Raw genomic sequence first — 17,005 nt, 5'->3', positions numbered from 1 at the left:
TTGGTTGGACTGATATCTTTACAGTGTGTTTTTGTTTTTTTGTTTTTGTTTTTTCCTCGAGAAGAGAACTGTGGAGTCATGAGTTTTCCCCAGGATTACTTGTAATGGAGCTTTTGTACAGCAGCCATTTTGACTGGTCACAGCAGGAGAATCACACGTGTAAATGGCCCAAAATGAGTCATTAGCTTCCTAAGTGTCTGGGCGCATGCTGTGTTCCCTGTCAACGCTGCCCTGACTTGTGTGGACTCAACAGAACCATGACGATTATGGGTCCATCCTTTCACTTTGCCTGTTTAGCCGCTTCTGAAGTAGTCAGGCCTGCAAAATGTGTCAAAATGGCTGCTGTGCAAAGGAGGTTCATTGTACCTCTGATTCTTTGTACCTGATCACACTTGGACTCTTAAAAAAAACCTAACTGTGCCTTGAACATGCAGTCCATGTACTGTACCTGTGTAAATGCATTTCACTTGTTGTTCATTACCCATTTTTCACGAACCTCCCTTTCGATGCTGGTTGTGACTGTGTATGGCATCACATTGAATTGTTGTACTTATTTTGAATTGTTGGATCAGAATAACAATACAATTCCCAACTCATATCTGTACAGACTCGTACACACAAAGCGTGCTTTTTACTCGAGTTAGAAATTATGGATGTCATTAAAAAAAAGTTGAATTAACATTTCTCATCTTCCTTCAGTAACATGAACAATGTGGGGGAATCATTTTTGTGACTTTTCAAGGATTAAAAGAAAATGTAATATATTACAGTATGGAAAATGACTGGCTGTTGAGCTGAATTCACTTTTAATTTTCTTTGCATTTCTGCAGTAAAATTGCAAGAAACAATAATTGAAATTGAAAGAACAGGGAACTGGTGACAGTTTTTCCTTTTTAAGGATTTTGAGCTGAATTTCCCTTTGATTTTCTCAAAAGGTCTACACTAACAATTGCTTGAGACTTGATATAAAGTTAGTGTTAGCTTAAATAAAATAAATATCACACTCTTCAGTTTGACCACTTTAAACATAAAATTATCTTGAAAAAATAGTTGGAGAATATGTTAAAATGTGATGACAATCCTTTTTCCGGTTTCTTTTCCGCACCGCAAACGCAACGAACTCTACCGTAACTCCTCAAACACATGAGCACCTATTATTTTTAAAGTAGGTGGTTAAGCTTCTACTAATGTAGTGCGCAGCCGTGGTTTGGTTCCACCTCGAAGTCCAGCCTCCTGTCAATAGTTGTGTGGTTGTTTGAGTTGTCAACAACTGCAGTTTGGAAACGGTGAAACTAAAGAAGAAGAAGAAGAAGAAGAAGGGGGAGGAGGTGAGATGAGAAGTTGTGAGAAAAAGAAAGTAACGAGACGGTTTGGCCGAAAAATAATCGACTCCACAGGTGTTTTTGTCGTGGTGTTGGAGCTGGAGTGGACATCAAAAGTAACGTCGGTAACATAGTTAGAATTAGTTATTGAGTAGTTATTAGTTATAGAAGTTGTTGTGTCGTACACACAGCGAGGTTATGCCGTGACATATTTTAATATATATATATTATCACATAACAATTGAGCCTTAGTGGTGGACCATGTCAGCATCACCAGCAGCAGCAGCCAGCTCATCCCAGCAGCAGCAGCAACAGCGGGTTAAACACAGCCGCTCCCCCACCGCCTGCTGCACGTCTTCTATCATCAACAACAACAACACAGTCCGGACGCAGCCCATCCGAGCTACGGTGCCGTATCAGCTTTTGTGTGGAAACCAGCACAGCCCAACCCGTTTCGCTTCCTCCTCCTCCTCCTCCTCAGTAGCCGGGAGCAACGCAGGACCGACGACGTCCCGTTGCTCCAGTCCCGCCAACCCGAGTGGAAGCGGCTCGGACGGCAGGCTGGTCCGCAGGCAAAGACTCTCTCAGCCGGACAGCAGAGGCTCACCAGAAAGCTCCCCACAATCGCCGACCTCCAAAGGTAATAACGTCATTTAAAGTCAATGGAAGTTGTCCTGTAATGCAACCATCATCGTTCAGATAGCTTGACATGCTAAGTGCCTATCCTGTCTCCTTTGCTGAGAGCGTCACGCGAAACTAGCTTAAGAAAATAGTCAACTTAATGGTTGACGTGATCAAAGAACACAATGCCTGCATTTGCAGATTGGACACTTATATTTTTTAAAAGACAACATGCTACTCTTCCATTCGGCCTATGTATAGTCCACCATCTATCATTATGCATACATAAAACCTGAACTTTCATCATTGTGCCCACCATTGGCCAATAGGCGTCACGTCGTGTTTTGGTGCGAGAAGCTAGTATAAATAACACTCGAAGGTCCACAGAGTATGACATTTTTGCTCAAATGCGCAACGATTCGAATATTTTATGTATGCCGAATTGAAAAGCATGACCATTATTATTACACCACTGCCTCTAATGTCTGTGAAACGTGCAACTATATAACCATATTAGCCGGAAAACCTGAAATTGCCACGTTTTCCTTAGCTAATTCGATTTAGCGACCCATTATCTCTGTAGCTTCGCTTGCACTGCCCAAAAGATATATGCATATGCTAGGCTATTTGGCTAGCTTTCTGATTGGGTCATAACACATTGGGGATTTGATGTTTGATGTTATAATCATCGAGCAAGTTAATTTAATCGCTGTGTTTCCACATTATTATTCCACTTAGGCTATAGCTGTGTACCAGCAATACATCAAGGCATCGCAGTTCAAGTTTTTCTATAGTGTTTTATTAGCGTGTTACAGCTGCGTTTTAAATGGGATGATGTTTGCATTAGCATACAGAATAGCCTCATTACGTTGTCATTACCCTAACGCAATTAAATACGGATGTGGATGCCTGTGTAGTGATGATGCAGCTACTCTGTCGTGGATTAACAGGGCTCGTTGGCGAACAGGAGACGGGCTGTTTGCCCGGATTTTCACACCATTCCTTGCACACTGAAAGATGACTAATAATTCCTCACATCGAGGGTGTTTGCCATCCTAAGAAACGGAAAGAACTAACGTCGTCAGCTGATAATGCCATGGCTCCTATGGCAACACTGGGGCCTAGCAGTCTGAGAGACATAAACAGAGCCCTCTGGGCAAGCAGGCCAGCCTCTGCAACTGCATGCATTCAAATAATAATACTACATTGCAAACAAGGACACAACAATGCCTCTTTCAACAAAGATGATCACCATGTCACTGCAAAGCACTACATTATCTGTTTTTGCAGTCAGTCCAGTGTTTGATATTTCAGGAGGGTTTATTGTCAGTCAGCCTCAGTCAATGTTTACATCAAGGATAGTAGGAAAAGTACAGGTGTAAATAAAATAAATGATGACTGAGTTCTCTTTAGCTTCCCCTAAAGAACACAACGTCCATGGTTTTCAGATGTCCATGAAGACCATGATTGTGTTGAAATGCGTGCTTTGAGCAAAAAAAAAAAAAAAATGGTCTTGGTGTCTTTTTGACTGCCTTTCACACACAAGGGTTCTCATAAAGGAGAGGGAAACCACCCAGAAAGCAGCAGTTCAGCATTGGAGCTGATGTAAAGAGCAGTTATCTAAGTTTGTATAGCCTCTGTAAGTTTAGTGAGCAGAAATGCATCTGGGAATGACACATGCAGCCCGTAAGGTGAACGTTACACAACAAAGTCAGGTTCCACTGCTGTCAGCCAAGAACAGAAATGAAAGGCTGTAGTGGACACACACACACACACACACCAACACTGGACAGTTGGTGACTAAAACACACAGGCTGATTCTCCAAGAGGTTGCAGAATCTATGTCTCCAAACTGATGTACTTTTTGAAGCACAAGTTCATTTATTTCCACTTGCACAGACATCTTTTGTCAAGTATTTCACATCACAAAGTATTTACATATATTCAGTGATTGCATTTCTGAATTTTATATTATATTATATACATTTTTACTTACATTTAAGCCATTACTTCTCTGCTTAGAATCTTATTATTTGTCCATTTTGCATTAGTCATTGATTTTTTGTGACATTTAATTACGATTCCAGTAATTGTACACTGCTTTTCTGGTTCACGGATACATATGATGAGTGAAAAGCATTAGAGGGTCAACACAAACCCTGCACATGCTGCATAGGCCCCAATGAGGCTTACTGTAACAGTGCCACTTCTTAATGAGGTCGTCATTACATCATATGACAAATGAGTGGTACATCTAAATTGGCAGGATTGCAAACTATGGGACACAAACACAAAAAGCAAAACATAATCCTGAGCAGCAGGAGAGGGAAAAGGGTAAAACACAAACACTGGGGCTGGGACAAGAACATAGCAGAACACATGAGAACAGAACGTGAATCATGTCATGTACTGTTGTCTTTTTGTTTACAGCTATTCACAGAGTAGCGGTGAGAAGAGAGGAAGACAATGCAACATGTTCAGTGATAATTGTGTTCATAGAAATAAGATAAGAATTCCCTTAGTCCCTCTGCCAGAGTTTCCTTGGGCAGGATACAGAACCCCAACATTACCCATCATGGGTGTGATGGCAGTGTGTGAATGATGTATAGTGTGTGTGAGTGTAACTTTTAGTGTAAAAACACTTTGTGTGGTAAAGAGTCCTTTATAAATCCACTCCAAACAGCAATTTAACAGTGACTTTCTTTACATAGAAGCTTGTGAATAATGTATGATCCCCTACTGAGAGTGTATCTCCTGGTAGTTTGGGATGTTCAAATGGTTGGAATCACTGTGGAGGTTCTTGTTATAATATATATATATTTTTTTTTTTCGGGGGCACGGTTAAATGAAGAGTTTGAGCAACTGAAACTAATACAGTATTGTACTGAATTACTTGTGGATCATGCAAAGCCTACAGCTCTACAGATTTATTGGAAAAACTGTAGTATTGCTCATGAACACTGGACTTCGCCGACTGTATCTGCTTTAATGACTTTTCCGATGTTTGTTTGTCAAAGGCTTGTATATCTGACAACAGATGTTCTACTGGAAATTCTACTGGAAACATGTTGTTTATTACACCCCCCGCAGGGCTGCTGCTGCTGTTTCACTTAGAGTAACAAATCATATTTTTGCTTCTGTGGAATTTGTTTAAAACATTTCAAGCTGACAGTAACAGAAAACAAGAACAAGGATCTCATTTACCCTCTGACGCAAAGCAAGCAGCAATACAGATGTAGTCATCGCCGTCTTCCTCAGATAGGTGTTGGGACTTTTTGCATTTCCTATGTTTAGTAATTTTTTGACTCTAAACAAAACCACTTAAAACTGGAACAAGCGCAGCACAGCTGATGCTGGTTTATTTTGATCGATCTCTTATTTAGAAGTTACATTTACGCGGTGGTGGACATGGTTACGTCACATGAAGGCGGTCCTGAGAGGAGAGTTGACAAACACAGTGTTGGATTTGGTGTCAAGGGACAATAAAAACATGGCTGTTTTGGAAGGAATGTCTGGAATCACATGCTATTTGTATGATTTAGAAACCAAATGCTTTGTTAGATGCTATAGTATTTTTTCAAATTTATGTGTGACTACCTATACCTGCTGCTGTTGCAGCCATTCCTGTGTTATGCAGCTTTTGTAGGTTTGCCGACATACCGTGTGAGGTAAAGGTATTCTTCCCCGTCATGCGACTGTCTGGTACCTTACTGAATCACTTAACATCACCAAGTCTAATTTAATCCCTGCCTTCAGGGTTCCTGTAATCCTGTAGATTTACAGGAAAGCGCCTGACCTCCTATTTGTACAATGGCATTCTCTATTGTTGGGACCAATTGCTAAATCACCAAATTACAACAGCAACAGTGCCCAGATGAGGTGTAGGAACATGCACAGGGTTGATAGTCATTGTACAATAGCCCTCAGAATGCTACCCTATAAGGGTACCCATAAAACTTACAGTCACACCCTTGTGCTTATTTGCATGTGCAAATAAAATACCTGCCCTCTTGTGTTTTCTTTCTAAAGCTGTTGTCAGCAATGGCACCATTTGGATAGCTTAAACCCAATTTACGATATACTGTAGATTGTGACAATTTTGTATTCATATGAATTTATGAATATTATTAAAAAACATGTACTCACAAATCTTCAGTAAAAGGCTTTATTTGGTGACCTCAAAACAGGAAACTAAACCCTGTCTCTAGGAATGGTTTCTATAGAGCAGTGACAGCTGACAGTATATAGAGCCATTTAATACAGGTTTTCTTGTAAAGTTTAGCGTTAGTAAGTTGTTAAATTCACCATGTTTCTTTTACACGGACAGAACATTGTACCATCTCCCTCTTGTGTTTGTTTGTGTTTGTGCAGCTGACAGGACAAAGACACAGGACGTGTGCAGTTCTGGGGCCATTGCGTGGACTCCCTCCTTGGGTACTATCACTGGACCCTACCTCGCTGGACAGTGGCCTCTTGACCTTCATGTGCTCTACCCATCTTGTATGAAAGATAAATCTACACAGGTAAGCACAACCCGGCCCACACTCGCCATTTTCATGCCAGGTGTCACTCTGCGTTCAGCTTCCCAAACAGAAATAAGTCATGTTATTTGTACAGGAGAGTAAAGGCATACTAATTGATTATTGCCTTACTGAGCTTCTGCAGTGACTGGCAGAGACTGCTGCTTTGATACTGATTCTTGTATTAACAACCATTGGAAATACAGTTAGGCAAGGTTGAGGTTGTTTTTGCTCATGTGCAGAGGAGGGATAGAGATTATGTCGGACAGGATGTTGAAGATTGAGGAAAAGAGGACGACCACAGATGTAACAGAAGAGGACATAAGGTTAGGGAAAGATAGAGGCAGGCGAACCGCTGTGGCAACCCCTAAAAGGAGAAGCCGACAGAAGATTTCAACTGCACTGAAAATACTCATGTTTACTGGCTAATGCTCGAGCCATCTTGTGCTATCATTTGATAATGTTTGAACACAAAGTACATTTTAGGCTGAAAGTTGAATGAGATTTAATGATCCATACGTTTAAATCGTTCCTGATGGTGGCACCAACTGTAAAGGTGTGGCCGTCGACTTCAGTGTTCCAATCCTTTTTTATTTTGTAGACATTGGTCCAATAAATATAAAATCATTGACAAAAGATTAAATGCTGCTAGCTCTCTCCCCACCACACCATTTCTTTTACACATGTAAATATTTCTACACTTCAAATTGTGTTGACAAAAAATTGAAGTTTAAATCTAGACCTGCTACAATTTAAAATTCAAACATCAAGCATCAAGTTGGTCTCAATCTGCAGTGACTTCTGGACAGTTATTCATTAGTTTATTATGCAAATGTAACCTTTAGACTTAACATGAAAATAACTTTTCTGAATTCACCCTCGGTGACATTTAAAGTTTGGCAAGTCTGGTTGTTTTGTGGTTCAGGTTGCATCCTCCACACCGTGCCACAGACAGACCTGCTGTCAACCTCCGGTTTGAGAAAACGTCAGTAACGAGAATGAGAAAATCTCCGTTTGCCTTCATGTCAGTCTCGACTACAGGTTTACACATGAACGAAATCTTAGTTTTGAGAAAATTGGAGCGATCTAGCCAGGTTACCTTAGCCGCTGCTAGCATAGCACACCTGTGTAAACCACCTACTGCTTTGAGCATCAACACAGCAATTGAACCACATTGTAGGTTTCTTGGAAGAATTAGGGAATATTTGCCAGCCACATGATAATTGCCTTTTGCTGATTGAAGTTTTCTACACATTGAAATATGTTTGGTTGTAGCTTCTCCTCTGGGCTTGTCCTCATGTTCAGTTTCATCATCTGGAATCCACGAGTCACCACTGTCAGTCTCTGTGGGTCACACATGACCACTGGAGTCGTCTGCTGACGATAACTTCAATGTATCCACTTGATTTAAATTGTTGACTGCTGCAGCTCCGACTGTAAAGCACTGCGATCATTTATTTCACAAGCTGCAGTTCTGTGTTCCTCTGTTTGGCTGCAAATTCATGCCCCCACCTTCCTGCCCTGTGATCCTCTCATGCTGTTCAACCTCAGATGTCCCCCCCGCTTCACACTCTGCTCTCTACATCCTGTTTCTTCCGGGTTGTGTGACATTTACCACCTACACATCTCTGGAGCTTCAAACACCAGATGACCTCTTTGCTCTGGGTTTATTATTAATCCTTAAAGTGGCACGGACATGAAATGTGCTGCTGCTGTTTGATAGATTGTTGTATACAGTCAGCAAAGTGACTCATGTCCACCTGGTTACTTTATTAAAGCCTCTTTCACACTTTAAATTGCAGGTATACAAAGGTATATGTGTACCTGAATTAACCTGCCAAAATAGGTCATTAACACCTTTCTTATTGCCGTTCAGTCCCTCTTCCAATTGATCTTTTAATGCTCTCCCAATACCCACATACAGTCATGGGTAGTTACATGCCAACATGAACGTGCGCCATAGCAATGTGCTGGAAAAACCCACGAAGATATTAAAGCTGCAAGCAGCATTGTGCTGGCCCTCGCAGCCGCCATGCTGCCAGCAGGTGGCGCTATGCCCTTGACTTACTTTTCATGTGCTGAGGATTTCTGGCCGAGTCTCTTTTGTGTTACATTTTAAGTTTTGAGCCGATCGGTCGATGTACGGCGGAGTTACAGGGCACTTCCTGTTTCGTGGCAAATGGTTCAAAAATTCGGTAATATTCTGATTGCCGTCATGGCCACGCCCTTAAAGAATCTGTGAGACCATCTCATAACTTTTCATCTTTGATGTGTTGGGTAAAAATGTTGGTGCGATTATTGTGTTCAGACGAGCTCGTTCATTTATGAAACGTGCAGATCGTACCTGACTTCCTGTTGCTGTGACATGTTTCCACTGAGTTTTGAGAAATTTGGTGCAACTTAGTGTCTGCCTTGTTCTACTGGGTCTCACCTTTGGTGGCGCTATGGGACCATTTTGCACCACTTTTACATATTACCCTTACTTTATAGAATGTTTTGCCAGTTCTATGTGACAATTTCTGTCAAAAAGTGTTCATCCACTTTTGATCGGTACTCTCTCTCTCAGTACTGATAACAGGTCTGCTTTTCTCTCAGGTGAAGACTAGACCTGGCTTCTCATGCCCGATCCCCACAAAAAGCATAATTTTTTGTTATTGTAATGTATGATTATAGTGAGATGTAACTGTGGGGTTGTTTTCAGACTCCTGGATGTTGGAGTGACGAATCAGGAGAGGAGAAGAGCATCCACCAACGCTCTGCGTCCTGGGGCAGCGCTGACCATCTCAAAGAGGTATGTCACTAACATGAACCCTAACACACACACACACACACACATCAGGAGGTTGTAAGGTTCTTGAGATCTGGTCCACGTCTTTAGGCTCAGGTTGTGCTGAGGAAGGAGTGGAGGGATCTCTCTGGCCTTGTTCAGACCTGGTGTTCTGAAAGAATGTATACAAGTGTTCAGATGAATACACACAAGCATGCCTTACATGCACCCTCAGATCTGATTACAAAAAACATTTTCAGAGGTGATGTGGGACACATTTCTTGTAGGGATATCCCGATACAACTTTTTCACTTCCGATACGATACCGATATTGCAGCCTTGAGTATTGGCCGATACCGCTATTGATCCGATACGATATCAGCACGAGTCATACATACTTTAATTACTTATTTTGTAGTGTGGAATGTTAGAATAGGCTTGATCAAGTGATATTACTTTACAACAGTAGGCATTAGAAAAAAGACCCATTTATTAACCAATGGGTTACATAAATTTTAACTTTCAACATAAGAATATTAGTTTTTTGATTAGTTTCCCTCTCGACTTTTCTTCTGCACACACTAATTTGTTGACAAAATCTGTCAGACTGGTTCATGCAGTCAAACTAGTTAAAAATCATCATCATCATCAAGTGTTCACACATTCAGGATACATTTAACGCCGGTCGTTATTCTCTCATCAGCACAGGACATCTCCAACATAAAGTTTTTACTCAAGCGTAATCGCTCTGAATGTGACACAAACGCGCTCATGTTCTCATTCCCTCGTGACATAGTTGATAACGTGACACCACTTTTGTGTAATGTCACATCGCAACTGTTGGTTTACGGCCACAACACACTCACATCCACCGTCAGCTCCACCCTGCTGATACTCAGCAGCAGCAGCAGGGACGTGCCAGATAACGCTATCTCACTCTTAACTACCCACTTCCTCCTTTTGCAATGGCTATAACCTGCTGCAATTTATGGACAGCCGAAGCCCAAGCTGGCTCCTCTCCGCCTCCTGCAGCAGAGAGAACAATAAGGGCAGGGCGGATGACAGGTCAGCCCAAGCCGCTGTGTGCACAGGCACGTTACTGAGTTACAGGGCCGCATAAGAGGGGATGACACAGATTCCAAAGATGTCAATCGACAAAGTGCAGGGCTGCAAGAGGAGAGAACGCGGCCCTGAGTAGTGCAGCTGCTGTCGGGACAAGAGCAGAGGGGTTAACCTTGTGGATGAGACTCATCGGTCTTATCCTGCCCGTATCTCAGCGACAGTTGAAGTCTGACAGTGTCAGTGTGTTGTCTTAGAAAAGAAAACTTCAGGTTTAGATGGCAGCCACTCTCATGAATGTGGGTTTGGCTGTATTTTTTTCTTTATTAAATATTGATGGATCTTTTAGCCAGCCTATCCCACCATGGCTTGGAAGTACCTGTAATGCCATTGTTTGGCTTGTGATCCATATTTTTTTTCCACTCAGACTGTTAATGACTGCAATTTAATGTATTTATAGTCTCTTAACTGTCTCTCTGTGTTGTAGTGGTCTATGGTTAATGTGGACGACACACTGCAAGCCTGCAAACCCTGCATTCAAACTGTCTCTATGTGACCAAGTAAAAACCCCTAATGCAGAAAACTGGCCGCTATGGCTAATGTGCTGCTGTGGTTTTTACATTTAACATTTTAGATTTCAGATTTTTTTCGCTGCACACACATATATATACATATATACATATATGTATATGTATATATATATATATATATATATATATATATATATATATATATATATACATACATACATATATGTATATGTATATGTATATATATATATATATACATACATACATACATACATACATATATATGTGTATATATATATATATATATATATATATATATATATATATATACACACACATATATATATATATATACATATATGTATGGACACCCTCAGTGTCACACATTAAACTTCGTGGATTGTTCTCACCTTGTTTCACTTTGTTAAATTTTAACACAATTGTTAACACAATTCAGTGCCAAGAACGTCCTTTAAAAATGGATCAGTCTTCTTACAGAGCGTCTGAAGGATGCCGACTCTGAATTTGAATAAATTACGCATTTTAATCTCAGATATACAGTACAACCCTTTACTGTGAAGGTTAAATGTTGGCTTAAATCAGAATTGCATCACTTTAGTTAAAACTATGTGTTATAATTGTAGTATGGTTTGTGTGTGCACTGATATATGTACTTTATTGTTGTGTATAATATAGTTTTAATATAAAAGCCTAACCAGGTACTACTAGTTGCAAATTAGCAGTAGTTTCATGCGCTGTCTTGGAACTACATTCTGTTACTTTGTTCTCTCGAATGGACAGCATTTCTATGAGCTGAGACTTTACTGACGCACGCTGTTTATCAGCTCCTTGCAGTCCGACACGTGTGTGCGCGTGTGTTACGCAGACTTATTCTGTGCTGCGGAAAATCTGTTAAGTACTCGGTTTGACTGAGAACTGAGAGGGAAACCAAACTGTGCAGGACTGTAACTGTGTGAAGAGAACCAGTGTCACCATTGTGTGTTTGAACATGTTCCGGAGGCCGAGGAATTCCTGTTTCTGTCTCTGCCAGACACGCCACTGTATTCCACACGCGCTCGACTACAGCTATTATTAGTTTTAGCAGGTTTAACGTTTACATATATCATATCGTAACATTGAACACTCGACTCCTTCCTGTGTTTAATGGGAACGTCCAAAATTAAATATGTCTTCCTGTATCTCTCACATCAGTGCGAGACATACTCGCTGTATCTCAGAATATAAGTAAACGTTTCTCATTATTTGGTCAAATAAAATGAGCTTGGACCGGACTTTTTCTATCCAATGCTGGTAAAGGGAGAACGTTGGGAGTCAGTTTGCTGAGATGAGACACATTTGAAATCTGCGGTGCCTCAGATGAAAGATGAAAAGGTGAACATTGTAAATAAAGAGCACTTGTATCTGTTGTGTGAAGTGGACATGGTCTTCATGGTTTCGAAAGATGGCTAAGTGGACACCGAGCCTGGTTCTTGGTGACACCAGAGAAAACTCTCTCTGGAGTTCAGATTCTTATGGGTGATATCGTAGCCAATCGCCACGAGGTTTCTTGTCATATTTGCTTCTTGCACTGCATTGAGGAACAGGAGTGGTTTCCTTCTCAGTCCACACAAACCTTTCCTTGTCCACCATTTTAGCAGTGCAGGAAAATGCTGAAGCTGTAGTGAAGTTACAGTCATTCCGTTTACCTTTTACCGATCGCACATTCTGTGTTTTCTTTCAGACTGATACTATAAACAACTCTTTAATGAAGTATTGCTTAGAGCTGCACTGTGCTATAATATGACTTAACGTTACAATGCATCCCCGCTCCTCTGACTGTGTCATCTTTATATCTGGCCCTCGTCCACCTCTGTTTCTTCCTCCTCCTCCTCTTCTATGATTCTGGCAGATTGCGAAGCTCCGGCAGCAGCTCCAACGGCGCAGTAAAAAAGGAGGCCGTCGCAGTAAAGACAAGGAGCGAGTGTCCTCCCTCCATTTCACTGCCCTCACCAGCACTACCAACCACACCTCCATAGCCAGCCACGTTCAGGTAGTGTACTGTCTGCAAATCTCTGCCCCTGACTCACCGATATACGTAACGAGAGCCTAAACCTCCCGAATCTGGATTCTGCTGCCATGCCATAAAAGATTCCAGTTTGATGACGTGCTCTGAGATGGTGACTAAAGAGCGGCTGGAAATGTTTAAATTGGAAGTGCAAAAATATACAGTATAATAAACTTAAAAAGGCTCAGATATAATGCAGCTGCACTCCGCGATCATTTGTTCATTTACACTCATGCGCCACACGTTTGCAAGTTATGGGAGTTTTCAAATGTACGTCATGAAGTGACGTTTCCGGACTAAAAATAGAAAGTCTTTGTTGAAATTTAGTCCCAACAAACACAAGATTATTAGTGAACGTTAGTAACTGTTGCATGGTGATGAGTGCTTTCTTTAAGTGTGTGACTCATCATCCCTCCCCCTGGTTTTCATCACTATTTTGTGTTATCTGTGCATCTGGCCTACTTCACTGATTTTAAACTTGATTACCATGGGTTCTATTTTAGGGAGTTTCGTTCCTGCCTCTTGCTACAAAACTGTCATAGTCTAAGTCCAAACTCTCCAGATGCAAGCACCCTTATATTTAATATACACTTTAGTTAAGAGCTGGAATAGATGGCCCACCAGGATGGTAGTTTTGTATAAAAACATGTTATTTACTGTCTTATTTACGGAACTGTTTCATTCCATATCCTCAACACTGCAGAGAATAGCATTCATACAGAGGTATTAAATATGACACAACGCCAGCTCTGAAGAAATGTACCTACGTCCTTACCAGAGTTAAATTAGTCTCCAACAGGAACCTCTCTGGGGGAAATGTTGGTATTCATCATGTTCTTATGTTAAAGGTTTCAAATGAGTCTTAATTCAGAGCCGTACGATCAAATCTAAACAGTTGCAGCCTGAAGAAAAGCCCTGCAGCTCGGAAGCCTCGGTTAGCTGCAGCTGTTTGTGCTCATTTCAACAAAGTCTGAGCATCTGTGGACAAAAAAAAAACACTCATATATATATATATATATATATATATATATACACACATATATATATATACACATACATATATATATAAATAAATGTATATACCTCTATAAAAGGCCAGTGTGTGTGTGTATTCTAGCACTTTTCCATGTCGAAGTCGGCTCAGATGCCGCTGTCCAACATCACTGTGCCAAAGCCCTCCATCTCCAGGGTGCCCAGCAGCATGGAGGGCATCAACCATGAGCTGGAGAAAGTCTTCATTAAAGACAACGGAGAGAAGGAGGAGCTCAAGGTAGGGCTCCATGTCGTCTCTGTTCGCACCGAGGCGTCTCTTTCAGTCTCACTTATGCACCGCTTCTGTCCTCTTATGCGTCCACAGTCTCTGGAGGTCCCCGACGGCCGACGAGCACCCTTCCCGCCTCAGCAGCGCAGCAGCAGCAGCCGAAGCGTGGACACCCAGACTCCCTCGGCCCCCGGGCGGTCCAGCAGCTGCTCCAGCCTGTCGCCCTGCCCCTCGCCAGCTTGCCCACCAGGATCACATGACGGCAGCCCCTACTCCGCAGAGGATCTACTGTATGACCGGGACAAAGGTAAAGAACCCCCCCCCCGGGTCTCTGGGTTTTTGTCGTTACACCAGATGCAAACACATGTTTCTGGTCAATCCTTGAAAAGCGAGGAATGCGTTCAATCAAATTAAAAGGGAGACCGTGTATTGCCATAGGTAATATCTAACATTTGCACTGTGGTTTGTTATTTTTTTACCCACCGACATTGTCAAAGCAGGTAACACGACCTAACACAACTCACTCGGCCTGATTCATGCGCGGTGTCTCCTGAGCCAGAGTGGACTGAAACGATCGGGTTACAAATCCACAAACAGAACTATTGTTGCTGATCATTTTTCCGTCTATGGCATCGATTCTGAAAGTCTTCCTCACTTCACTTTCTGTTTTCGTCATCATCTGCTCTGCACACTGTGCTACTTTCTGTCATTTTGTGTCAGCAAATGACTGGGAAAGAAATTCCTAGTTGTTCTACATTTATTTTCATTCTTCCATTAGGGAAAACCTGTCATTTTACACACACACACATCAATGAATCAGATATTCATAAACACAGTAATATTAATATTAGTGTTTTTTACTCTACAGCCTGTGATTGGCTTCAGCAAATAAGAAAAACTTCTTACTTTGCAAACTTCTCCATTTCAAGGGCTGGAAAACTGTTCAGACTAATGTGGTTGCCAGGCATAAACACTAAAGTGAAGCATTTTAAAACTGAAAACACAGTCGTGTGGACGTAACCTCAGTGCAGTGCTGCAACGAACGGTTACCGAGGATGTTCTCAAATGTCTTGTTTTTATCCAAAAACCAAAAGACGATCTGTTTTAATGATTTCTTTGTTCATATCGAGCAAAGGAAACCAGAAATATTCACATTTAAGAAGCTGAAAATTCAGAAAACCTTCACATTTTAATTCCTTAAAAACACTCAAAGCGATGAATCGATTGTCAAAATAGTTGACGATTAATCGAATAATTTGCCGAGTATTTTTTTTTTCAGCTCAACCTCAGTGTTACTGTAGTCAAAATTAGTGAAGACCAAGGTGAATTACAAAAGGTGATTTACTCCTTTCCCATTTCAAGTGGATCATACTGGGAAAAAGGTACAGATCAGAGAGTTAACACCGACATAAAGTAGCAGATGGAGCAATCACAGTGTTCACACTGGTGTCACATGATCATATAATGAAACCTCCTGAGTCATTTGACCCAGTGATGCTGATTTCTATCTATTCCCACTGCAAACAAAAGCCAGATGTACGTGGGTGGCAGTGGGTTCTGATGTGTGGAAAAGTGTGGCCGGAGTGTGGATTGTGACATTTCATAGGCACATCTGCTCCGTGGAATGAGTGTGTGTGTGTGTGTGTGGGTTCTAACTGTGTTCAAGCTGTATCTCTGTTCACAGACAGTGGGAGCAGCTCACCGCTGCCCAAATTCGCCTCCTCGCCCAAACCCAACAACAGCTACATGTTCAAGCGAGAGCCGCCAGAGGGCTGCGAGAAGATTAAAGCGTTTGAGGAAATGAGGTGTTGACTCATTCTCGTGTTGACTTTTGAGCGTCCTCCTCCTCTTCCACAGGCAGAGTGTGTGTATGACTCTCGTTTGTGTTTTGCAGCTCAAGGCAGTCCACGTCCGCGGCACCGGTCCCGCTCTTCTCCTGCCCGGACAAAAACAAGGTCAACTTCATCCCGACAGGTTCTGCATTCTGCCCCGTCAGGCTCCCCGGCTCCCTGCACCTCATCCCCGCCTCGGAGCCCGAGGAGGACGAGGACGACGCGGAGCCTCAGGGAGCCACGTCGCTCTCTGGCGCTCCCTCTCAGGTCTCCACGAGCACCAGCACAGAAGACCCCCCCGAGGAGGCCGGCTCACCTTCAGAGACTGCAGACAGCCAGACAGACAGCCCGGCCATCAGCTAGACCTGAGCGGAGCTGGCCTCTGGCTCTGGGATCCACGCTAGCCAACACCGACCATCACCACTAACTGTCCCACCAACACACCTCCCTCTGCTCTGCCAGGGGAGTCTGCGACTCTCTGTGCTGCCCCCCCTCCCCCTTCCACACACACACACACACCCCTTCACTATCTCTGCATGACATAGCAACAGTGTCTCCAGTAACCACCACAACCACCACCGCCGCCGCCAACAAAAAAGACTCGCCACCGTGATGTTCTTGGTCGAGAAGAGCCTGATGGTTAAGAGGTGATCACATGCAGGCGTCAGAGGGAGAGAGAGAGAGAGGGTGGGGGGCATTTTAAACTGGTAAAGATTATATATAAATTATGTGTCGTGTTCCGTTTCAACAATCACAGTATGAATAAGCTCTATACATATATTGATATATATATATATGCTTATAAACATACATATATAATTCAGGATTTCCCTTAAGCTTCTGTGGGGCTTAGGTGCTGATTTTCTTATAAAATAATGTTATTTTTGATCTCGTCTCTCACAGCACACTCGGTTTATTATTAACGTAATCCTTCGCATCTCACGCCGTGCGCCACACAAAATAACCCGCGGCTTCTGGAATAAGACGCGTAGCGTGTGTGAATGTGAATATCGCTTTGCTCACACTGC

At 42.2% G+C, this 17,005-nt stretch overlaps 1 protein-coding gene across 1 annotated transcript; it reads left to right on the top strand.

Moving 5' to 3' along the window:
• The first annotated feature begins 1,201 nt into the window (after nt 1-1,201).
• Nucleotides 1,202-16,665, top strand: glcci1a (glucocorticoid induced 1a). The gene is made up of 8 exons (XM_044053471.1): nt 1,202-1,962; nt 6,315-6,466; nt 9,165-9,254; nt 12,729-12,869; nt 14,002-14,154; nt 14,242-14,452; nt 15,830-15,950; nt 16,040-16,665. Exons 1-8 carry the CDS (start codon nt 1,584-1,586, stop codon nt 16,338-16,340), a joined length of 1,548 nt encoding a protein of 515 aa, XP_043909406.1. The 5' UTR covers nt 1,202-1,583; the 3' UTR covers nt 16,341-16,665.
• The last annotated feature ends 340 nt before the right edge of the window (nt 16,666-17,005 follow it).

The sequence above is a fragment of the Solea senegalensis genome, linkage group LG20 (genome assembly GCF_019176455.1).
Source record: "Solea senegalensis isolate Sse05_10M linkage group LG20, IFAPA_SoseM_1, whole genome shotgun sequence".
NCBI lineage: Eukaryota > Metazoa > Chordata > Actinopteri > Pleuronectiformes > Soleidae > Solea > Solea senegalensis.
This window is presented reverse-complemented; position numbering and strand designations above follow the sequence as displayed.

Bases quoted from the DNA above. Each gene is read 5' to 3' on its own strand.
- glcci1a (XM_044053471.1), top strand. From the start codon at position 1,584: ATGTCAGCATCACCAGCAGCAGCAGCCAGCTCATCCCAGCAGCAGCAG. The intron at 1,963-6,314 runs GTAATAACGTCA...GTGTTTGTGCAG, and splicing joins ACAATCGCCGACCTCCAAAG to CTGACAGGACAAAGACACAG. The intron at 12,870-14,001 runs GTAGTGTACTGT...TGTGTATTCTAG, and splicing joins CCATAGCCAGCCACGTTCAG to CACTTTTCCATGTCGAAGTC.